The sequence below is a fragment of the Felis catus genome, chromosome F2 (assembly GCF_018350175.1).
Source record: "Felis catus isolate Fca126 chromosome F2, F.catus_Fca126_mat1.0, whole genome shotgun sequence".
NCBI lineage: Eukaryota > Metazoa > Chordata > Mammalia > Carnivora > Felidae > Felis > Felis catus.
In genome coordinates this window covers 71,849,880-71,875,293 of record NC_058385.1, presented here as the reverse complement: position 1 = coordinate 71,875,293, position 25,414 = coordinate 71,849,880, and the positions used below count along the sequence as shown (strand labels likewise).

General features: G+C 37.8%; 1 protein-coding gene across 11 annotated transcripts in view; it reads left to right on the top strand.

Moving 5' to 3' along the window:
• Positions 1 to 25,414, top strand: part of CYRIB (CYFIP related Rac1 interactor B) — a 148,636-nt gene that overhangs the window by 109,193 nt on the left and 14,029 nt on the right. For 6 of the 11 annotated variants that reach the window (XM_023248576.2, XM_023248580.2, XM_023248575.2 and 3 more), the window contains 3 exons: positions 7,981 to 8,063; positions 14,754 to 14,875; positions 19,533 to 19,638. In XM_023248576.2, coding sequence (XP_023104344.1) covers positions 7,991 to 8,063; positions 14,754 to 14,875; positions 19,533 to 19,638 — 301 coding nt within the window. In that variant the 5' untranslated portion in view covers positions 7,981 to 7,990. Of the gene's footprint in view, positions 1 to 6,974; positions 7,058 to 7,980; positions 8,064 to 14,753; positions 14,876 to 19,532; positions 19,639 to 25,414 lie in introns of all 11 variants that reach the window. The other 5 variants (XM_045049999.1, XM_023248582.2, XM_023248584.2 and 2 more) reach the window with 2 other exon arrangements.

Below are 25,414 nucleotides of genomic sequence, written 5' to 3'. Positions count from 1 at the left end.
TGTCTATACTACGTACAACATCCCCGAGCGTTCCAGGTGCTGGGGGTAGAGTGGTGTTACAGCAGATCCCCTGCCTTCTTAAAAGTGCACCTTGCAGTGCAGGCAGCAAGTAGATAAAGGTAGAAATACGTGATAGACGTATGGTTGGTGATAAACACTGGTTTGGGAAGAGGAAGCCATACTACAGATGGGCTGGCTAGTCAAGGAAGGCCTCTCTGAGGTGGTCTAATTAAGCAGTGACCTCAGTGAAGTATGGTAGTTTGTCGCTTGAAGGTCCGTGGACAGAACGTTCCAGCTAGGGAAAAAGGTACAGAGCCTCCAAAGGAGAGAAATCTTGTTGCATTAGAGAAACAGCAACAGGCTGTTGTGAAGAACAATGGGAGGTGAGGCCAGAGGACGTCGGATAGATCATGTAGGGTTTTGTAGGGCCTCGTAAGAAGTTTGGATTTTATTCTGAGTGTGTCAGTAAGCCATTGCATGTTTTTGAGCAGAGAAGGTATGTGGTTGATTTATATTTTTAAGAGATTGCTTTGCCTCTTGTAACAAAAACAGATTGTAATAGGACGCAAAAGTAGAAGCAGGCTTTTGAAATAATCCTGACAAGAGGTGATGGTGGCAAGAAGAAGGCTAGAATAGCAGTGAACGAGGTAAGATGGGGTGTCTTTTAAACTGATGAGAAAAGTGTACTGAGGAGGAGGAGGGAGAGTCAGTTATGTCAGGCGGTGCTGACAGAGGAAGTAAGGTGAGGTCTTGAGAATTGACCATTGGGATTAGTAACATGCGGTTCATTTGATGACCTTGCCAGAACGATTTTGTTGGTATATGGTTGGGCAGAAGCCAGGTTGGAGAGAGGGGGCTTAACAGAGATGGAGAGAGATACAAGAAGATGAGTGCAAGCCACTCTCTTGAGGAATTTTGTTGCAAAAAGAAGCAAGGGGTAGGGTGGGAACTGGTGAGGGAAGCACAGTCAAGGTAAGTTTTTGTTTTGTTTAAGATAGAAGTAACTACCGATGCCAAAGGGAAAGGGATGGAAAAAGAAAAGCCATAAAGTACGAAAGAAACTCGGGAAAAATGGGTTGTTCTAAATGTTAGACGAAGAAAGTATTTCAGGAAGACGTGTGACAGACTGGGTCAAAGGCTATTAAGAGATCCAGTAAGTTGAAGTGTGAGAATTGCCCTTTGGATTTAGCCAGATGCAGGTTTCTGTGACCTTGACAGGGACCAGCTTCTTTGTATTGGTGGGAATAAAAGCCAGATTGGAATGAGCTGAAAGAGTGGGAGGTAAAAAGTAGAAGGCAATAACTATAGGTAGCTTACGTGGCAAGTTCTTGCTGTAACGACAGGCAAGGGTGCGCCTAGGTGGCTCAGTCAGTAAAGCATCCAACTCTTGATTTCGGCTCAGGTCATGATCTCATAGTTCATGAGTTCAAGCCCTGTCGGGCTCTGCACTGACGGTGCGGAGCCTGTGTGGGAATGAATCTCTCTGTCCCTGTCTCCCAGCCCCTCCCCTGCTTGCTCTCACTCAAAAAATAAATAAGCAAACTTAAAAATAAATGAATAAAAAAAGGAGGACAGGCAAGATGATGTAGAGGAGACATGAAGCCTTGTAGAACCAGGTTGTGTCTCAGGAACAGGTGCGGAGGGTAGACTGGTTATTGATGAAGAAAGGGTGGTAGAAAGAACAGTAGAGGATTTTCTTTCTTTTTTCTGTAAACAATGTAGTGAGGTCATGTCTTGCATGTGAGGATGGAGGATAGATTGTTAGAGGTTTGAGATGAAAAATCAAGCCTTGTGGAACGGTCACCTGGTCAAGTGGGAGAGTAGGTTGATTGGAGATGCATAGTAGGATTATGGGGCGGAACTGAGGCTGTGCTTCGTGTTAGTGGCCATATGTTTAAAGTAGAGGTTCTTCACTGGGGCGATTCTGCCCCCAGGAGGTATTTGGCAACATCTGGAGGTATTGTTGGTTATTACAACCGGGTGCTGGGGTGATACCAGTTATCTAGTGCTTAGAGGCCTTCAATGCCGCTACACATCCTACAGTGCCCAGGACAGCCCCACAGCGAAGAATTCTGTGGTTTAAATGTTAACAATGCCAAATTGAAGAAATCCTCATTTATAGGGATGCTAAGCAGTACATTTGTGAGCTTTTCTTTTTTCTCATCCCTCACCCAGGTATACGAAGTTTATAAAGTGGATGTGAAGGAGACTGACACTAAGCGAATAGAGTAATTCAGATTGTGTTCAATATGCTGAAGGAAGAAGTTAGGTGATGTGATAGAAGGTAATGAGATGTAGTGGTAAACTTCTATGCAAAAAGATGGCAGACAAAAACTAGTCCGAAGAGGGGACATTTGAGGGGCCTGAAGAATGGGAAAAAAAAAAAAAAAAAAAAGCCAGCCATGGGAAAATCTTTGCAACTAGCATTCTAGGCAGAAGAGAGCATTATAAAGCCCCCCTGAGCTCAAAAGGGTAAATGAAGCAACAACATCTCTTAGGAATTTTGTAGAAAGGGAGGCGATAGTGTATTAACATACAGTTGTGTTTCTGTTGGCTTCTCTAATTAAAGAAGCTTCTTTTCAAATGTTTTACGGGAAAATGATCTAATGTATTTATTAAGTGCCTTTCATGAGCTCAAAAATACATTCCACAGACTTTAGGCCCAGAAGAGCAAGTTCCTTTCCAGATAATTCATGAACTTTGAAGCAGACCTGTAACATAAAGGCTCCTAGTCGCAGAATTTTACCAGAAATACTGTGAACACTTGAAGTAACCTGGATCTGGTGTCTGTGTGTTAAATTTCTTTTTAGCTTTCTAGTAAATGCTTATAATATTTAGTTTAATCCAGGGATTACGATACAAGTAATTTGAAAGAGAATCTTTAGATTTTTCCTTCTAAATTCAGATGTTGTAAGATTTACAGTTTATTATTTTAAATTATAATATTCATTATTTACTTTGAAATTGTGCTTCTGAAGTATATCAAATGTTTTGGCCCAAGTTTTATATAATCTGAAAAATCTTTTATATCTTTTAGTATCTCTTTGTCACATTCATTTGTTAATCTGAAACTTAGAAATGTTATTAGAACTTTTTTAGATGTAAATGATGGAAACCCACCTCAACTAAACAGGTAAAAAAGGAAATTGATTGAAAGAACTTAGGATATCTTAAAACCAGAGGAAAATCCAGCAGCTAAACTGAGGGAAGTGGCAGCTAGAATTCAGGAACAAGTAGAGATAGAAATCAATGACTTGAGGACCTTAGGACACTTTTCTCTAGTGCATGCTGGCTTTATCCTTTTGTGACAGACTGGCTTCCTGTATGGCAGGAAATAGGGCTGCCACACACATTCCATGGGTTCTGCAGCAAAGAGATTGCCAAGCATAGTCACTGAATGTTTTTGCTTCTGTTAACCCATTTAATGATTTTAGGAACCTTCTGCAGTGGATATTCATATTATGCACAGTTTACAGATGAGGCACGGAGAAATTAGGAAACTTGACTACAGTTGCAAAGCTTGGAAGGAAATGGCAGAGCTGGAGTTTGGACCCACGCCATCTGGTGCCTACCAGAGCTGACAGGTTGACAGTTAGCTACCATCTCATATTTGCTGCAGTCAGAGGATGATGGGGACTTTTTGTTGTGTTTTTGCCTAAAGAGTTAAACTATGCCAGACAGGGATATGGTTTTAATTTGTTTATCATTATTAAAAAGATATGACAACTGATAGTGTTATGGTGAACTGTTTTCAGATCTTTGAAAAATTCTGTGAGTTTTAAAAGAAGTTATTTATTTTGGGATGTTTGGATGGCTCAGCTGGTTGAGTGTCTGACTTCAGCTCAGGTCATGATCTCACAGTTCGTGAGTTTGAGCCCTGCATCAGGCTCTGTGCTGACAGCTCAGCAGAGCCTGGAGCCTGCTTCGGATTCTCTGTCTCCCTCTCTGCCCCTCATCTACTCATGCTCTGTCTCCCTCTGTCACAAAAATAAATAAACGTTAAAAAATTTTTCTTTTAAAAATTATTTAAGTACTCTGTACACCCAACACAGGGCTTGAACTCATCACCCCAAGGTCAAGAGTCGCATGCTCCTCCAATTGAGCCAGGCTGGCTCCCCAAATTCCATGAGTTTTTGTTCAAAGAGACACATACAATGTGCTTTGGGTACTAGATCTGCCTTGACTGTTGTATGGTAAGGAGACTTTCTGCCTTGGACCACAGTTGTACTACATCAGTGGTTCTCAACCAGGGATGATTCTTCTTGGGGACATTTGGCAATCTCTTGAGTCATTTTTGGTTGTCACAACTAGTGTGTTGGGTTACTCGTGGCCTCTAGTACAAATAGGCCCAGGATGTTGCTAAATGTCCTGTAGTATGAGACAGACCCTTCTCCGCAAAAGAATTATTCATCCCCAAATGTTAATAGTGCTGGGGTTGAGAAACCTGTACCAGATACGCTGGGCCATTTTCAAACTAAGTGTCTGTGTTTGGGATAAAAGGTAAGAAATTCTAGATTTTTGAGTACTTGTGGAGAGTGAATAAGTCAGGACCAAGTACGATGCACTTTGAGCAGTTTAGGGTCACATTAGGCTAGGGTGCCTTGAAAGAAGGACCAAATAGTGGAAGAAGTTTACAGAGGGAGATGTGGGAAAACGGAGCAGACAAACTTGGCCAATTTTGATTATTTTCCTTGAGGATCGACTATGCATACAAGTAAAAAGGTAAGGAAACCTAATCTCCCTTCCTCCCTGTACCTGATGATGATCTCATAGGATATTTCTTGGCAAAAATGGACTAAACTTGGGCTTTGTTATTTACTCTGATTTCTAACATTGAAATTCATTAATAACTTGACTCTGGTTTGTATTAAAGAAGTAGAGCTCTTATTTTTTGAGAGTTAGTTTGTGATTTTCAGGTGACAGTGACAACAACAGCCAACATTTATTGGGCATTTTGTGTGCCAGACACTGTGCTAACAAGTCAGTGCTTAATCTCACTGAGTTCTCATAACCCTTTAAAATAGTTACTCTGATTTGTATATTTTACTGTTGAAGAAAATGAGTCCCGGAAAGATTAATTAGCATCCTCAAGGTCAGGCAGCTTGTCAGCTGGAGTTGGAATTCTGGTTTCATTCCATAGAGTACACTCTTAACCACCAGACGGTGTGATGCCTTTTTCCTCTTAGAGACATTACACTTCCTTCTTATGCGTATTTCCCATCTGTAGTTGAAGTTTTGATACCATTAGGTAATTCTTTGTATATCTGCTCTTAGTTCTTGGTAGGGAATTTATATATGTTTGGAAACAAATACTCCATAAATTAAAGCTGTGAGATATACTATTTCCAAATGGTTTCAAAGGAAAAAAGTAACTCTTGAGTAAATTTGGTAACCAGTGTGAGATCTTATTTAGATGTGATGATTTTGGAAAAATGCTTGTACTTTCCGTGTATAAAAGCTTAGAATTAAACTTTTTACAGTGTATAAGGTATTTAAGATGAACTGTTTCCTCTTAGCTTTAACCTCAGTTTATCCATCTGTGTAACGCATTGTACAAAATCTTTCCAATGAAATTCTGTGTAATAAGGATTTTAATATCAAAAATAAGATAGATTCTGACCTCTCCCATTGGAGGAATATTGTTTTAAAAGAGAGAGGACTTTTCAGTATTTATCATATTTGTGAATAAATTTTAACATTTGTGAATTTAACACTTGTGAATAAATTTTAACATTTTCTAAGAAGTGTGTGTGTCCCTGTGCCACACTTTGACCTTTAAAGCAAGTAACTGTTATGCATATGCTGTTACTTCCTCTTTGGGAAGCTTAAAGTTAGGTACCCCTGCCATTGCCCAGGGAGTAGTAGGTGGAGGAAGAGGGGAATGGACCACACAGGTGGCTGAAAGTCCTAACTCTTTTCAGATTTTTTTATTATGGGGGTGAATAATAAGATGTCTTCTTTCATTGATTAAATGTTGATTAATTACAATCAATGTTGATTCATTGATTAATTGTTACTTTTATGTTTTCATTTCATTCATACTTGCCAACAGTTAATATTTGGAGAAAACATATTGAAACTTGGAGAGGGGAGGATGTGGGGTGCCTGTGATCTCATAGTCTGCCTTCCCTAGAGTTACTGCAACTTCAAGGTTTCAACTTGGTTTCCTGGATGTTCCTGACACCTCCTTCCACCTTCATCCTCCCTGAGTCATGGCAAATTTTGGTACAAGATTTATGCCAATGCCTTATTTTTACTGTTCATCCTCTGCAAACTTACTAAGTTGTGATGATGTTTGCTGGCTCCCTTTTGCTTGTTTGCTGTGTTAACTTCCAAGTGACATACTTCACATGGTTGTATATAGTTGATACTGTTGAATTATCAGTCTGTGAGTGAAACAGTGAAACGTCTGATTAACCTTAGGAGTATAGACGATGTAAGAAATACTGGTTTATGTGTGGTAAAAATTTTTAAATGGGTCATCAATTGATAACTTCCTTTAGTCTTTAATGGTTAAATGTGGTTTGAATGCCATCTTCCTAGTATTCTCATTAGGGTTTAATTTTGCAAGAAGGAAACTATCCCTATTATTTAAAAATAATGGTCTCAGTCTTTACTTATTTGAGAGATCTATTTTTGATGTTAATTTAAATTGAGAATATATGCCTCAAACATTTTAAAGGAGTAACACTAGCATAGATATTAATCAAATGTAAATATTGCAAGTAATATGTAAAAAATCTAATCTTTTTTCCAATCTTGCTTTATGTAACTTTTTTGATATGTGGAAAAGAGGGACAGGAGCTATAAACTCAGACCCAAATGTGCCTTTGTTGTTCCAAATTTTCAATGCCAGAAGTATATAAACCTGCACCTGTTGGTAATTATGAGCAAGCCAGCCTTTGCCGAATCCCAGGCCTCTGCTTAAAATTTTTTTTACTGGAACTAAATGATGTTGCCATTTTTATTTTTAGGTTTGCTGGCATGGGTAATCTCATTAAGGTGCTAACCAGGGACATAGACCACAATGCAGCACATTTTTTCTTGGACTTTGAAAGTAAGTCTCTTTAGCCCTTCACAGCTGGTGCATAATGGTAAAGGTGAAAGATGAACTATATTCACACCGCAGTGAAGGCTGGCCCGAATATTTGTTAATAAGATATGGGGATCAAACAAAGTTTGCATGATTTTTTTCTCAGTCGTAGGCAAACATCACCATCATATGTATAATTCTTTAGTTTTTCATTTGCTAAAATCATGTTGAGTCTGTAGCCAGTGCTGTCCTTTCATTAGTCCATGAAGCAAGCAGCCTTATGATGAACATTCTAATAGTATGCCTTGGTGACTACGCCCAGCAGTGTTTGCTCAGAATCCTCTGATAATTTTATAAAAAACCAGAATCGTGCTGCATATCCAGAATCAATACTTTAAACAACTTCCACAAATTTACAAATAATCCAAATTTGGTTAGAAATATATGCATTATTTAATGGCATGCAGGAAGTAAGTTGAATATTCTGTGTTAAGATGAAATGCAAAGGTGAGCTGTGGCCCAAACTCTTAATATTTGGCTTTGAAATAAATTGTTGTTTCAGTGCAATATTAAACAAGATTATATGTGAATGATTCTTGATAAGAAATTTCTTTTTCAGAATACTAGCACTATTGGAATACTTAAAGAATTTTTCATTATAAGGCCATTAATGAAACTTGTCTTGGGAGAATTTTGAGAAGAAGTAGAGCAACAGTTGTGCCATTGTGTGCAGGAAAACCACATTTCACCTCTAGGTCCTACATACCAACACCTTGAGAACCTGGTTTGCTGTTTGCCAGAGCACAGTCTGGGCAACCCTGAAGGACGAATTCATGGCCTAATGAACATTTTCCCTGTTACTTTTTTTTTTTTTTTTTTTTAAATAAATTTCAGATGTTCTTTTTTATAAAGGGATATTTTCTCTTTTCTCATTCTTGTCTTGACAGGTACCTTAACATGGGGAATCTTCTTAAAGTTTTGACATGCACAGACCTTGAGCAGGGGCCAAATTTTTTCCTTGATTTTGAAAGTGAGAAGATGATTTTCTATCTATTTCTCTTTGCCTGCCGTAGACTGCGTCTGTCCTGCACTAAACGAATGTTTCCACTTTGCCATCTTTTTAACTGCTTTGCATGACTGAGCTATGAATTGTTTGAGTAAAATTTCTGGTGCCTTCTAGAACTGGAAATCATATTTTATAGATTGCATTGTAGTAAAATGTTTTCACTTGAAGTTTTGTGAGAGAGTCCTATCTCCTGGTTGGACATTATTTTATAACTGGAGATCTCTACTGAAAACATTTGAGATACTCCGATGAAAACATTTGTATGAAAAAATTGTGGTGGAAAGGACAAATGCTACTTTGAGATTTGTTAATAGAAGCCATATTTGGGGAAAAATTTGTTGCAGCTGAGAAAAATTGACTAGGTTTTAATCATTCTATGTATCTATTGAAGTATTTTAAATACAAATCTGTTCATGAAGGCCATTCAAAGCTCAGTAATTTGGGCATAATATTAAAAGGTAAGTGTGAACCTTAATTATTTAATCTTTACAGATAATTTGAAAAGTTAAACTCATTATATGTATTTATTTCAGGAATTCATTTTTGTTCTAACTCTAAATAAAAAGAAAAATAATGGGTTCACAGACCTTTAAGTAATTTGCCTTCTGTTTGTTTTATGTTGCATGACCTATTGTAATATGGTCTAAGAGTGGCAGGTAAGTGTCATTGACCCCTGTGCATGTTGGAAAGCTTTTGCTTTTTGGCTGTCTGTATCGCTTTAGCTTATCTGGTTGTCTAATTGGGAACAATGATATCGAATTGGTTGTTTCAGTGTGAATGTTGCTGTTTTAACTTACGTTATTAGAAAATTGTTAGGAAAGGGTGAAGAGATAGAAGGTTATAAGTCGTGTGATCCCGGGCATTTTCATCTGAAATTAAAACATTTGAACAGATTTTTAAATACTTAAAATTTAAGACCTTTTCTGGTTTTAAAAACAAAGCCCTTAAAATCTATCCCCAGAGAGTCATTGCATTCTCCATCAACTTCACTTTAGTTTATGTGCTACTACACAGTTCTTTCTACTTTGTGAATAATTTAAATATTTTTTCTGTAAACCAGGACAGTTGGTAGGAACACATCAGTCTGTAGCTTACTTCCATTTTATGGAATAATTTGTGGTCTCTGATATGTTCTTTTACTTTTATTACATTCCTATAGATGTTTTGTTACAGTTTGGGTCCTGCGTACAGGCTAGCAAAGAATAATGTCAATATCAGGACCATATTAAATTGTTGGGTTTTTAGGGGAAGATGTTATTAAATGAAGGTTAGTTTTCTTGACCCTTCTCAACAATTTAACAATGCCGATTTAAGTGCATGTTCAGCATGAATTTTAATCAGCTTGGGGATGTTAAGCAGATTGCTGACTTGAAGATTCTTCTTTCAGACGAGGCGACTTACATTAGAGCTGTATTTTAGTTTATCTGCATCTGTTTCAAACTGGTCTTGTGTATTTTTCTGCTATTCTGTCTCCTTTTTATTCTGTCTCAAATTCCTTACATTTGCAGAATCTTGGCTTTGATATGGTCAAGATCTTGTTCAAGACTTGGCACTTGATCTTTTTATAAACCTAGCATCATGTTTTGGTCAAGTGAGAAGCATGAATTTTAAATATTTTAAAGATGAGTAGTATTGTAAATATTATTTGGTCTTGGTTTTCTAGTCTTTGGGGGTTTGGACCATTATCCTTAAAATTTAATAGCTAATTTAGTAGCAGGAGAATGTTAAAATTGCTAACACCACCAGGGGGAAAATAAGCAATAATGAAGAACTATGGGTAAAGTGTTAACTTGTTAAAGGCAGATGTAAAGTAAAAGGTGATATTTGTTGCCTTTATCAGCCAGTGTAGAACTTTTCGTTTGACACTTACTGGTATTCTGCATATGAGGCCAGAGTTTGCCTGTTGTTACTTCTTATCTAGATTTTTAAATATGTTTTCTTTTGATTCCAACATTAGAGTTCTCTTAGTCAATTTTATCTTTCATCTATTTGCGTATTTTCTTCTTTTTGGAAATATGCATTTGTAAAAATTGATCTTATCATTAGACTATTTTAGGGATTTTTTAGCCCATCACATGGGTCCTCTCTTCAACGGTTGTAGGCCAGACTAAGAATTGTCAACACAACTGACTTGCCAGTTCCTGGTGATTACTGAGAATAAAGCCACATTCTTTTATTAAGTAGAATATTTGGTGTTACATTGTTCCAGGTTGAACGATAATGTTCAGGTTACGAGAGTAATTTGACTTTATTATTATACTGTTCCATCATTCCATCACTCAGAATGATGGAATAGTATAATAAATCTATTTACAGCGAGTAATAAATCTAGATTTACAGTGAGTAAATCTGGCTCACTGCATTTCTATGGATGGGCAACTTATAGAAATAATTCCATACAGATAGATATACTGATATTTTGTATCAAGTTGTGTACACATTAAGTATTCTTGTGCATATAAAACATCTGATGGAATCCTGTAGTTTACAAAATGAAGATGTCTGTAAGTCCTTACTCCTTTAATTTACCTGCATGCAGGTACATGTACGGGTTTCCACTTCAGTTCCACATTTAAGGCTTGCCCCCTGTGTGCCAGCCAGTAGATGTTGGGATGCAGAGATAACTAAGATATAACCCCTGCCTTTGGGGAGTTCTCAGTCTAGGAAGTTAGAAATGCAAACTGATAATTTCATTTACATAATTACATTCAAGGTGTAGATCACAAGGAATTAACCGTACCTAGCAGCGAGTAGTTTGGACATCATGGAAGACTTTCTGATGGTGACCTTTGAGTTGGGTTGTGGGAGGGTGAGTTAGAATGTTTCAGGGCAAGGTAGTGGAAGGACACTGTAGTGAGAAGGAACAGCATCTACAAAGGTCTTAAGGCATGAGGTGACATTTCTGTGTTCAGTGAGACATTGTTATCTACCCTTGAGGTGTACTAGAAAGAGGGCCTTTTTCTGAAATTATACCTGTATGATTTTATTTTAAGAATAATGGTTCAATTAAGATACAAGCCCAGAACTGCCTCATGAATTTTGGCAGCAGTTAATGCTAATGGCAGTATATAAAAGAGCATTGAATTGGGGGCTGTGTAGCCTCTTCTGGTTTTTGGAATTGCTTATTTTATCATGACATTAGGAGCTGTTTCTAATGACAGATCTTTAGCCTGAATAACCACTCTGTATATTAGTTCATTAAATTGTGGTTCTCAGGAGAAGAGGGACTTTTATTTTTATGTCCCTCTCCAACCTTCACATAATGGTTTATAAACGGTAGAAGTTTAGTATTTGTTAGTTAACTCGATTTACTTATCTCCAGGTAGACCGAAATAGAGTAAACAGAGGTGGTGGCTTATAAATGAGGAATAGAGTCTTACTTTCTCTGATTCTTTGTTAAAGTGCCTTTCCATTTAGTCATACATTTCCTCTAATTCTCGTGTCTTTTGTGTGACTTGTCCCCCACAATCTTGTAAAACTACTGATATCCACTCTTGTAGTCTAACTTTATTTTCCCATTTTACCTCTTGCATATTTTCAGTTGCTTTTGCCCTGTATTTTGGGATATCTTTATTCTGGCATTTTTTTAGATTTATTTTTCTAAAATGATGTAGGATTATATTTGTACAGAGGTAAAAATGCATTATAGCTTCCTTCAACTTATGCTGGAGGTGTATTTATATCTCTGTACCTTCTCATTCTTTCACTGAATACGTGTTACAGAAAATCTGCTGGGCACTGAGTTTACCTGCTGTATACAGTGTATGCACTGTGCACCGAGGTCCCTGCCTCGATGAGACTTCTGGAGACAGATCGGAAATATTACCGCATGATTGAGGGCAAGACCAAAGCAGAACGACTCCATATCACAGTTGCAAATTTTACGCGATTTGCTTTTTGTTATTTTTCTTCTATAGTTGCTCTTTGCCCCCTTTGTCCCAGAACAGATCGAGTTTCAGCAGTTATTTTCAGTGACTCCTTAATAGGAAAGTGGTACAAAATTGTTGCAATACTTAATTTTACCTGCAAACAATGAGAGCAACTAAAACATGCTTTCAATTCCCTTGAACAGCTTTTTAAAACTTAGCTTGGTGACTGATCACTACTCCTACTCCCAGTAGTTGATACTTTATTTCGTCCTTTTGTTAGCTGGTTAAGTGGTAGATTTTTCTCTAGGTAATACAGTGTTTCATTCTTTGCGGTGAAAAATCAAAGTGACAAGTCTTGGTTGCATTATATGATACCATTTTTTGAAAAAAAGCTTTATTTTTATAGTCTTTCTCCCACCTTTTTGCATGACTTGCTATCAGTAACGTGGTGCTTATTACCTGTCTGCTATTTTGTTTGTCTTCATATCTACAGCAGTCTGCAGCAGCTTTCAAAATTATAAATGTGACTTTCCTGTGATAGTCTAAACAGTGTTTAATCAGTGTGGTGCTGGGTATTTTTCCACCCTTAGGGGGAACTGGAATCTTCTCCTTTATTTTTAAATTTCTTGGTACTTACTAAACTTTTAATAATTATTAACCACTTCCAAGGTCTACTTAAATCTACTTGATAATGTTTCTTTTGTATGTAAGTCTCAGTGTTACATTTTTCTGTTAACTTCTAGTCACCATACCAAAAATACAGTTCAGTATTTTCAAACTTGACAAATCTCTTTTGATATATAACAGTCAAAATATTGTCCTTTGTCATGAATTCCCACTTCATGAAGTAAAATGATGATCTGTGTCTACTATTGATGTTATGTCTGTGGTTTCACAATTCCATATGAAAAAGTATAACACTGCTGTTTTGCATGTAAGAAAAGTATTTTTCCCTATTGCATCTGGTGTAAGTATAAAAGTTGCGAGGTGTGCTTTTTTTTTTTTTTTTTTTTTTTTTTTTTTTTTTTTTTTAGTGTGTGTCTGTTACTTTGGAGATTATGGTCTGGCTAAATGTGAAAATTACTTCAGCTAAATGACAAACCCTGATTTTTAAAAAAACCATTTAGCTGTAATATCAGTATTTGCTCCTAGTAATCCCTCTATGACTTTGTACACAGAGTAGTTTTAATTTGGCTCCTCTTGTGTAACTATTTTGTCACAGTATTTTTATTAAAAAAGTAGATGATTTTTTAGAGGAGATTTGGAAAATAAGGCAAGATATGAGAACACAAATTCTTAAGTTAGCTTTGCACGTGAATGATACTCTATTATTGTTGCTGCTGTACTTTTTGAGTATGTTGAAGTTAAAATTTGATACTCTGTTGATTTAAAAAAAAACTGGTGTATTTTGACTAGTTGGCAGGTTTTAAGAGGTGGAATTGAATTCTGACTTGCCCATGTGCAAAATAAATACGTTACAGTTATTGGGCATGTGGACTCCCTAGTTTTAAGTGTGAACTAAGTTTCTTTAACTTTTCTAAGGAAAGAAAGAAAGACATTGTATATTTGTGGGGAGGTGAAGTGGGTGCAGAGAAGTCTAAGTACTAGTTTCACAAGTGGTAGACAAAAGGGACTTCTCAGAAATGCTCTCCATTCATACTATCAATTTGGTCTGCCTCCCCTTTCCCCGGAAGAAAAATGTTTGTGGGGAGGAATTCAGCCAGCACAGTTCCTCTCTAAAACATTATGTTAATCATGGTGTTTATCATTTTCAGTGCTTCATGCCTTAACTGTAGCATTGAACATGGTCTAATTGGAATGATTTATGAGAAACTCAGTTTCACAGATTGCCCATTTTTCTCCAAGCAAAAAAAAAAAAAGCAAAACCCAAGTATTAAATAAAAAAGATTTATTCCTCCTTAGAGAAACAAATGACCAAGTTATTAAAAACAGGATTTCTGTTACCTCGAGTTTAGCAGAGAGAAATCCAGATTTAGTCATCTATTAGCATATGTTCTGTGGCTGACACCACAGGTGGTGGAAATGCCCATATGTTTGTGTTCCTGATTATGCTTTTTATGACTGTAATTCTCCCTTCATTTTTCTCTCACTCAGTCCCAAGAATGGGGGGAGTCAGCTTTTGATTTCGTATTTCAAAATTTCAGTAACAGCTTTGCAGCTGAAAGTGTCTGGTTTTCAGCAGCCTACTCGTTCTGGAGCAATGTCATAAGTTGAACTCCTCTGCACAGGACTCTTGACCTTGTGCTCATCAGCACAGAAGTTCATTGGCACAGAATTTAAAGTGGTCCGTAGAAAAGGGAGAGCATCTAACTACTGTTCTTTTAAAATAGTTTTTAATTTTTCATATCAAAACTTAGTCATTAAAATGAACTTTGTAGGAAAATAGTTGGGAGTCTTAAGCTGGAGATGAACAAGATACATTAGTAGACCTTGCATTTCTGTTGGATTAAAGTAAATCATTATTCATGCATTCACAGTCATTGGTAATGATTACGATATATACCAAGCCATGATTTGTAACTTTAAATAATAATGTTTGATGTTTCCTTGCTCCTTTGTGATATTTCAAACTTGAGGCTAATTATTCAAATGTAGAAGTATGAAAAAATTACCAGTCTTTTCTAAGAAGTGTGAAGTTAACATTGAATAAAACGTTAGGCATCTTTAGAAATTGAGATTGTTCATTGTTTAGAGTTATACATGTACTAAAAAAAAAAAAAAAATCATGTGACTGTAAATTTTTTTGTGCTTTCCTGCTATTTAGATGCCCAGCCTACAGAGTCTGAGAAGGAAATTTATAATCAGGTGAATGTAGTATTAAAAGATGCAGAAGGTATCTTGGAAGATTTGCAGTCATATAGAGGAGCTGGCCATGAAATACGAGAGGTAAAGCATGTTTAAACATTTTCCAATAAATTAAAATTCACTACGTCCCTCTTCTTAATCTCTATTGTTTTGTATATATTTTCAAATTCTCTATTGCATATTAAGTGTTATATTTAAAGGGAGATCACTTGCATTATTTCAAAAGTAGTTGTATTGATACAAGGGTAAAAAGGAAAACAATGTTGTATAAATACGTAATTTCTGTATATTAAAATTTTGTTTATTTTTTGGTTGCTCTTCCACCTGAAATTTACAGTATCCAATGGGGACTATTGATACTTTTCTTTTTGAGAAGAGGAGAGAATGTAACTTTCTGTGGCCTTTTGTCCTGCCAGTCTGTTTTTTTCCTTCCTCCCATGCTTCTTAGGAGAAAGCTGCTATCATCCTTGTGGTCTGGACTCCCCCAGCTCTGTCTGATGACTTTACACCGTGAAGCAAATATTTGGTGTGGTCTCAACTTGCTTCTCGTGAGCCTCTGAACTTATCTAGGTTTCTATCCATCTGTCTCTTACTCCACTTCTTCTGTTTCTCTGAAGAAGCTGTGTCTCTACTTGTTACCAAGATTTATTTCTTTGCCTTTGTTCTGCGTCCTCCTCTTGGAACTTTATTAATTATTCCTTCTCTTAATTAGATCTTTTGTGTTTCTGGTTTCTGCTTGACTCCTTCCCTTCAGAGTATACACATAATCAGGTGCCCTGTACCACCCAAAGAAACTCCCTGGCCTCTGGGCCCTTATCTGTATTTCTTGAAGACATAGCTCTGTTTCTTCATTTTTTCCCACCCTTCTACTTCTGTTATTCTTGGGTATAACCAACAGTGCACAGAGGTTGTCAAGGAGCAGTCTGATGCTGGGTTGACGGTCCACATCCAACTCCATTCGTCTAATGATACTTGGAGTATTAGTGAAGGCAGAATTAAATGCAGGCACCAGAAAACAATTCAAGAAATGTTTCGGGCTAAGGGGCCACAGGTTTTTGGTGTTTGGATGGTTAATATGAGGGAGAAAGGGGAGTTACAAATGATTCCAGGGTTTCTGGTTTAGATTAGCTGTTGGTAATATCATTAGCTGAGGGAAATTACAGATTAACGTGAATTCTGTTTTTTACCTCTCATGCACTGGACTGTTGTTGCCTGAATGTCTTGCACATGTACACTTTCCTTCCTTCACATCCCAGCAGTTACTTCCCCATTACTCTGTTGCCCTAGTGCTATGCACACGTTTCTTTCATGGTAATCATTTCTTTTTGAAAAGACCATTGAAACGTAAAGTTTATGACTCCACTACCACCTCCAGCTTGAGGAGGATAAACCTGGTTTCTTACTAATTTTTGTGTCATCAGCACCTAACACAGTGCTTAGTAAGCAGCTAGTAACTGTTGAAGAAAGAAATACAAGAGCTTAGACTAATCTCGCCAATATCATTAGCTTAAGTGAAACCTTAAGATTTCAATAAGTGAAGGCATGTAACCATTTCTGTGAAATTCAAGTTCTAAACATTTGAACATATTTTGAAAAATCAAACATTTATGAAATGTTTAAATGATTAAACACGATCTTAATTAACTAATGAGAAATTAATTTCTTCCCTATAGGTCACAACAGTTCACCAGTTGCTCTAAAAATGTTTCTCCTTGTTGGTTATTAGTGCTACAGATTATTTTTAATTGTTCAGTACTATATCATTAGATTTCTTAAAAGTTTGTTTTATGATTGAATTCTGATCAGCTGGTTACAGTTGTCACCTATGAACAATAAAGAAAAAACATCTCATTTGCTATAGAGATACAGACCATTACCTATTTAATATAGACCATTACCTGTTTTTAAGGTTAAAACCCTTAGGATTTTCTTTTTTTTTTTAAACTTGCCAAGTGAAGGGTTACTCTGCTTTTGTGTGGAAAGGCTCACTACAATGAAAGTTTTTTCCCCCCAGAGTCTTTATATTGACTTATTGTAATGTATATGTCAACTTAACTGAATGCAGTTGTAATTTTTTGGAAGAGGGTAAAATGATAGAAAAGCTTCTATATAAGCCATTTCAAAGAGAACTTGTGGGGATGTGAAACCAGGATCCCTAAATGCTGTGACCAAAGGTTGGAGTTCTCCATAAGACATTATAGTCATTCAGTTCAGTGCTGAAGCCACGTTCAGTGCACTTGTGGCATCCCATGATTGGTCAGGTGGGAAAGTAGGTAAATGTTGCAAAGTTAAAAAAAAAAAAAAAAAAGAAAAAAAGTTTATATAGAAAAATAACACTTGAAGAATAGCAAAAGAAAAGGGGAGAATAACCAGTAACGGTAAGAAATTCACCTGATCAGGCCTTTAGACTTAGTACAAAGGTACCTTCATTTCATTCCTTGGTAAAGGAAGTAAGGACAGAGAAATAAGTAAATAAAATAGATATAAAATATGTAAGCTAGAAAACTCTTTAAAAAACAGCATTTAAATCTGTAGATTTAGGCTAAGTGTTTAACCATTCAGGCATTTGAAGACATTTTCACTGAGGAATGCATATTGATGTTTGGGTTTAACTCTGTAAGCAGAATGTATTTCTGAATAATAGAAAAACAATTTAAGAAAGGAAGGTACAAATAAAAGCTGATTGTACCAATATACAAATATACAAAGAACAGATGTAACTAGGTACCTGTCAATATGAAGACTTAAATAAACAATATGAAGACTTAAATAAACAACTATTCCACCTATAAAAGAGCACAGTCTATAGAAAAATGTTCACATTTACTAATAATGCATACTGCTGTCAAGCAGTTTTATTGTATATGATGCTAAGTTGTTAAAAGCTCAATACTGACTGGTTTATGAAGGAACAGGTAGTCTTAATGCAAGTGTATTATAAAATGCCTTTTTGGAGGTCAGTTTGGCAGTGTGTAAAAATAAGATCTATCAAAATTATTTGTACTCTTGCACCAGATAACTGAGTCTTTCAGATAATATTTTCTGCAATGTGAGTATCTGGTGCAGGAGCATTAAAGTGGCAGGTGAAATGTAAAAACCTATACTGAGGATGTGGAGTTAGATATGTCTTTGCTTAAATAGTATTTTATTAAACATGACTGAAACAGAATAAAATTTGATTTAATGTAGACTCTGTTAAATACACAAAGCTCATTCTCTAGGGTAAACCACTATTAGAGAGGGAAATAAGAGCTCTCCACTAATGTTTTGATATATCTATACCAGTTTTAACAATTCTGAAAATGAGAGTTACAATATCTGCTACATGACAGTCTCACCATTGCCACTTACAAAGTGTCCTTCTCTGTGTTGGGCCGTACTGGGTGCTGTACCAAAAATGTTGCCTAACAGCAGTGAAACCATGTGAAAGGAGAAGGAATCAGAATTACGAGAACCATAACATGTTGTCCTAAGAGAGCAGCCAGTGTCCACTTCTAAATCCAGGCAGGGCAGGGTCAGGGGAAGTCTTTAACTCCCGCAGTTGTGAAAGTGGGTGACGTTTGCCTGCGTGTTTTGATATTATGAGAATGAGTTTAATATTTTGAAAATAATTTTTAGATCCTTGCAAGAAAAGTTAGATAGGCTTCTCAACAGAAGAAAAACAACTTTTAATTTTTATGTGTTTGCTTATTTCTTGAACAATAAAGTTGTACCACTTGATACAAAACATTGCTAAGATGGGGCTCGAGGCTTATAGAACTTCCTCATATATGTGAGAGTAGCATCACAGTCCTTTTGGAATATTCCTATTAACGTGAAATCAGTATTGTTAACGTGCAATGTCAGATTTCCTTCAAATATTTCTAGGTAGTCACATAAATAGGATTCACTTCAGAATCCTGTCGTGTTTGGATATCATTTAAAAACATTTTGTATTTAAAAAATCAAGGGACGCCTGGGTCGCTTAGTCGGTTGAGCATCCGACTTCGGCTCAGGTCATGGTCTTACTGATTGTGGGTTCAAGCCCAGCATTGGGCTCTGTGCTGACAGCTTAGAGCCTGGAGTCGGCTTCGGATTCTGTGTCTCCTTCTCTCTCTGTCCCTCCTCTGCTCATGCTCTGTCTCTCAAAAATAAATGTTAAAAAAAAAATTTTTTTTAAATCAAGAAAATTTGAATATAGTGGCAAGTAGATAAAGTACACTGTGTGAGTAATACATGGCCTGTTTATTTAGTTTGTAGCTTATTCAGAGCATTCCCTAAATCTCTCTGGTTTCCATTTTATTTTGCTTTCTTGTTTTTCAGTTTAGTGTGGATGGAGTCAGAGTACTCGTGCCTTGGGGAAATCTAAACATGTCAGTACCTCCTGATAGTGTTTATAAGAAGGGCCTCCCCGCCATACCCGCCATCTTGATTATGAGTTTCAACTTTCAGATAGTGTGTTTAGCTTGTTTGAAAGACGTTGGAGAGAGCAAGCCAGATTGTTGAAAAAAGCATTAAGTTCCATAGAGGATTAAGAAAAGCACCTGTAAGCAAAAGAAAGATGAAAGCAAGAAAATACATTTCTTTGGGAGTTAACCCTCTGTATTCAAGAAAGATTGCCTAATGGTTTGAAAGACTGGTCCCATTTTATCGCGCATACCAGGGCTTCCTCTGTTTCCTGAAACCTGTATTTTCATGTGAAAATAAGATCGTTGTGATTTTTAAAGATCTAACTATTTTTATTCTTTGGATTTTGAAGGCGATCCAGCATCCAGCAGATGAGAAGTTGCAGGAGAAGGCTTGGGGCGCGGTTGTTCCACTAGTAGGCAAATTAAAGAAATTTTATGAATTTTCTCAGAGGTTAGGTAAGTTGAAAGTTTTGTAATTATGACTTCCCTAGTGAAAAAGACGTTTATTAATAAGGAATTATGTAGTATTTTATGTTCACGTCACTGAATTTGTTTGCTACGTAGGTACAGCAGTCTTGTTAGACTGTAAGATTACAGCATGATCTCATCCCTGTCAACTCAGCTCTTTAATTTATGTAGGCCATTTCCCTCCACAAATTATAACTTCCACAAGGAAAATGTCTGAATTTTGTGAAGCCTAAAGCATCCTAGTATGAGAAACCACTTGGTAGAATTTCTCCCTACAGCAAATCCTTTCCCATAAGTGGAAACTAATCCTCAGGCCCTTTGGGTTATTTAGGTTTTTGTGTTCTTAAAATCATTGCTGCTTATGATCACTTCATGTTTCTAAAAGTGTACAACATAAGAAATAGGAAGCTGATGAGATGCCCAAAGTTACCTAGGGGAAAGCATCGGAAATCGTTCGCTTTCTCCCTTGCTTGGGAAAAATTATTCAGAGGTCAGAATTGTGCCTTCCGTTCAGTAAGCAAGCAAAATTGGAGTCCCGGTTTCTTGGAGAAAGAGGAGGCAGAGCAGGGAAGATTTAGTTAGCTGCTGGAATGATTTGAAAGACATAAGTTGCCAGGAGCAAAAATGGTAATTATTTGGGTTCTGTGTTTTGTTGTTGTTGTTGTTTTTAAATCTCCAGTTGCCTCGGGAAAAACCAGTAGCTGAGGCAAGAATCGGTCAGTCTGCATCTTAGTCAGCTGGAGCGATCTCTGTGTTCGCTAGTTTAGGGCTGTGCTTTCCAGCTGGCAGTAGGTCCCTAGCACTTCCTGGTTCTTTATATCTTGCTCTCTGTACCTTCGTTTTAGCTGCTCGGCCACTGTGCCCGCCAACTGCTTGAAAGTTGAAGCTCAATTTTTTAAAAAATGGCTAAGTGTTTTAAAAAGTAAGAGAATTGCTGTTTTTCCTTAGATAAAGTACAGACTGTTTAATGTACACAGAAATAATAATTGAGATACAAGTGTTGGTATAAATTTTCTTTCTTATTGGAAAGAAGAATGTAACTTATTTTCTCAAGCGTGACCAATAGTTCTTTCATACTGCCTGACCTTTTGTCCGAACACCAAATAGTCCGTAGTTTTGTAACCCCAGAGAACCTAGATCTTTTATTTATTTTTATTTTTTGAGAACTTGTCTTTTTAATCGGGATTATCTTGACTCCTTCATATTTAGAGTTTTTCTTGTGCTGCTAGTTCGTCCCTGCATTTGTAGTTTCACTGCTGTAGATGGTGCTCAGGCCTACTCAGGCTCATCTTGGTCTCTCAGCATTTGCCACTAAAAAAAGAATAATTGTAAAAGAGGCCAAACCAGTCAGGCTTACGTGTTCTCTTATGTTTTAACTGTTGGAATTAAATCAGGCTAGTAGTGTGTGTTCCATTTCAGTAGAGGGATGTTGTAACATACGTAATAGTAAGAGGCTGTCATTTTTTGTACTGTCATGTGGGAGCCTGGAGCTTTTATTGCTCTAGCAGCTTCTGTGAAGTTATGAGCAAGGTACACATTTAATATGGGATGGTTTACGCCTCATCTCTTGGCCAGTAACCTGGTTAGTAATGTTTCCAGTTTCCTTGCTGACCGAAGCATATCCTTATTTACGTATGATAGGAACTCTGTGTTTGTTGAGTGAGTGAACGATTAATTAATGAATAGACACATCTGATACATCAAGTTATGTGTTGAGTATTTAGGAGAAGCAATAATAATGGATTTTAGGCTTTGGAGGCATAGCTTCCTGTTTGAAATCTGATGTTTGCCACATATCAGTTGTATGGTCTTGACCACATGACTTAAGTTCTCTGGGCTTCAGGATCCTGGCTGGACCTCGAGTCTGGTGAGCCCTCTGGTTTATATTCACTAAACCTTTTGTCTCTTCTCTTCCTACTTGAGCCACAGCTGAGGATAAATGTTACAGGTAGCCCCCAAAGCAGCACATAACTGTCATGATACACGTGATCCTTCAGAATCTTGCAGTCCCAAGGAGAAGGTTGCTTGGCCTGAGCACCACAGATACACTGTGGTGTGTACTCCAGAAGAGGGACCCTGATCCCTTGCCAGCTGGCATGTTTGTAGGGAGACAGGGAAACGATCACTTGCCTGATTTGGAAGATAACTGACTTTTGTTGACAAGGCTAACCTTCTGGCCTGGGAAATGCCTGGACTTGCTTGTTTCAGTCTAAGGCCTTCCCAGTTGAGGCAGCCACCTCAGGGAAGGTTGTATGATGATCGGACAGTGAACAGACTGCTTTGTCTTTCTTTCGTCTTCCTCCTGTTCCAAGGGCTTGTTATGGGGACCATCTCCTGGGGTCATGAGTAGCTCTTTCCAATATGTTGCTCGTTTTCACTGGGCTGGATTGCCCGCAGTGAGTGTGGCCATGTTTCTTGGCTATGTTAAATCACCCACAGTCCACATCTTTGGTGTTCTCTTCTGAGAATTTCAAGTTCTCAGACAAATCTTTGTTAGAGGTGTGGATGGCAGCAGTGGGAATAAATGCTTGTTTCTAAAGGGGAACTTTCCACAGAGGCCTCCCGCTCCAAGGCATCCAGTCATTTCCCCTTATTGTTCTACCTTGTGGACTACTCTGTCTTTATCATTTCTCCCAGTTGATCTCTTGCTTGCAGGCTTCTTATATAGCTTGGACTTGTGCACTGATCTACCAGTTAATTTCTTCCAGAATTTAGGGCTTAGTAGTCTATTAACTTCGTCTTGTCACCTACCTTTTCTGAGGATCATAATCACGTGGTTTTGTTTTAGGAGCTCCACCAGGGAGACTGATCCCTACATCCTTTCTTCCTTGACCTCCCTTTCTTTACAACTCAGCCAGAAACCTGAACCACCTTTTGGGATCTTCTGTCTCTGATTCCTCTATTGACACACAGCAGTGTGGACTAGCACGACTCTTTTGTGTCCACAGAGGCCCTCCAAGATGAGAGGCTGGTCTAGGTGCCTCAGAGGCAGATAAGCAGTGCCATCATCTTGAGATGACTTTTTATTTCATAGATTTGCCATTGAGGACTCCAGCCATTTAAGGACAGAAGTCCTCCGGCATGGTTCCTGGCCATCCCAACTCAGCCAAGTGACTGGACTCCACTCCTTGGGGGAAAGGTCTGCCATCCCCCATAGTGTAGAGCACTTTGAATGCTAAATTAACCCTGAGACTTGATAAAATCTGGGAAATGCAATTTTCTTTTTTTCTTTAACAGCCTGTAACAGTATTGGTGTTTGTGTGTGTGTTTTTTAAGTTTTTACTGTTCTCATATCTTTCAAACCTTGCTTTCCACTTAACTTACATTAATACTGACAGATGGAATGAATTCTGGGAGATGAGTAACCCATTTTTCAAAATGGCTAAACTATGTTTTCCTTAATTGACCTTCACACGCACTCATGCACTTCTGTAAGCCAGCCATACTCCTCCAGTTCAGTTCTGCACACAGCCCAGATGAAGTGGCGTTTTTATGAATGTCAATCTGATGATGTCACTACGCTGCTTAAATAGCCTCTCCAGGGACATTAGGGTGACAAGACCAGAATGCTTGATCTGGCACACAAATTATATGCATCTTACTTTGGTCCGGGGTTACTCTCCTCCCGGTGCTCTTTTCTACCTGTACTGGTCCTCTTGTACTTCTTCTGCTATGTCTTGCTCTTCTCAGCCTAGCATCTGGCTCACTGCCCTATTAGCAAACTCTCATTCATCCTTGGTGCACACCTAAGTCTCAGCCCAAATGTCACTTACTCAGAGAGGTCTTTTCCTGAACCTTCAACTAGGTGAGGTCCCGTTTCTATATTTTTCTTTTGTATCATGTGCTTGATAACACACGTCACAACTGTAAACATGTGTCTTCTCTGTATAGTCACGCTCCATGTGGGCGTTGGGAACACGTCTGCCTTCATCTCTGTATCCTCAGGGCTTGACACACAGTAGACAGTCCATACGTTTTCTGACCTGCTATGAAAAAAGGGTAAGAGCTGTCATTTGAGTTACTGTGTAGATGACAGATAATGTCTGTGTAATGGCTAGCTCAGTACCAGCACATAATACATAAGAAGTATCTCCTGTGTAGTAATCCATAGATTCATATTTTATAAGGTTACAGAGGATAGATACAATGTTGCTTCATTTGAGAGACAGTTTATTATGTATTATGCTGAAAAGAATAGGGCTGTAGAGTCCAAAACATCTGGCGTTAACTATCCAAACTCTTGGGGGTCTAACTGCTTTGAAACTGAGTGTACCCATCTGTGATGCTCATGTCCTAGTTGATGGTGACAGGTCAGTGAGAGACTGGGTCACGTGCACAGTGTGGATGTTCGTTCCTAGTAGGGTCTTCATACGTAGTACAGCTGGTGTATTTTTAAGTTAAGTGTTAATGATCTGATGTACATTTATTATTATTGATAAATATTTGCTTATTAATCTGATACTTATTTGTTCATGTCAGATCACCATCTACTAGTATAAGTTCCTGTGTTTTTAGAATAGAATCTGGCATTGTTTTCTTTAAAAAGAATTGTTTTTACTGTTCTTTTAATTTACTTTTGAGAGAGAGAGAGAGAGAGAGAGAGAGAATGAATATGAGTCGGGGGGAGGGGAGAAGGAGACACAGAATCCGAAACAGGCTCCAGGCTCTGAGCCGTCAGCACAGAGCCCGACGCGGGCTCAAACTCACGGACTGTGAGATCATGACCTGAGCCGGAGTTGGATGCTTAACCCACTGAGCCACTCACATGCCCCTGGAATCTGGCTTTGTTTTCTGATTCTGAAATCTTTAAATGAATTGCTTGATTTCTTTGCCTTTTTTTTTTTATTTAAGTTTATTTATTTATTTTGAGAGAGAGAATGAGAATGAGAATCTCAAGCCGGTTCCACAGTGTCAGCACGGAACCCACTGTGGGACTTAAACCCACAAACTGTGAAATCACGACCTGAGACGAAAGCAAGAGTCAGATGCTCAACTGACTGAGCCGCCCAGACACTCCAGTATTACCATTTTTTTTTTTTAATTTTTTTTTCAACGTTTTTATTTATTTTTGGGACAGAGAGAGACAGAGCGTGAACGGGGGAGGGGCAGAGAGAGAGGGAGACACAGAATCGGAAACAGGCTCCAGGCTCTGAGCCATCAGCCCAGAGCCTGACGCGGGGCTCGAACTCACGGACCGCGAGATCGTGACCTGGCTGAAGTCGGACGCTTAACCGACTGCGCCACCCAGGCGCCCCTCAGTATTACCGTTTTTAAACACACCATTTATTAGTCTGGCATTCCAAAAGGAGCACTTATTTTGAAGGGACCGTTTTACTTATGGGATGAATTTAGAATATTTTCATTGTGTTCCTAAGTTGCCTAACTCTTAAGACACTGAGACCTAACTACTAAACCAAATACTTTATGTCCTTCAGTATCTGACAGAAAGCAGTTTGTGTTTATAAATAAGGAGCATATTCAAAGTATGAGAAGTTGCTCATTCATTCACAGCCATGTAGAGATTTGACTGTGTGGACACTATGCCACTGAAGGAGTTACTCAGCTCTAGGTAACCGTTACCAGTTCATAAAAATCAACACTGTATAGAATGGTGAAGATAATTCAGAATTTGCTGTTCGATCCTGATGTTTAATTGAGAGTCACATTCTGCATTATTTTGTATTTGGGTTTACAGAATCCTAAAACTGAATTGGTCCCTTTAAGGGACCAATGTGTTCTACTGAGCACTCTTCAGTTTGAGTGA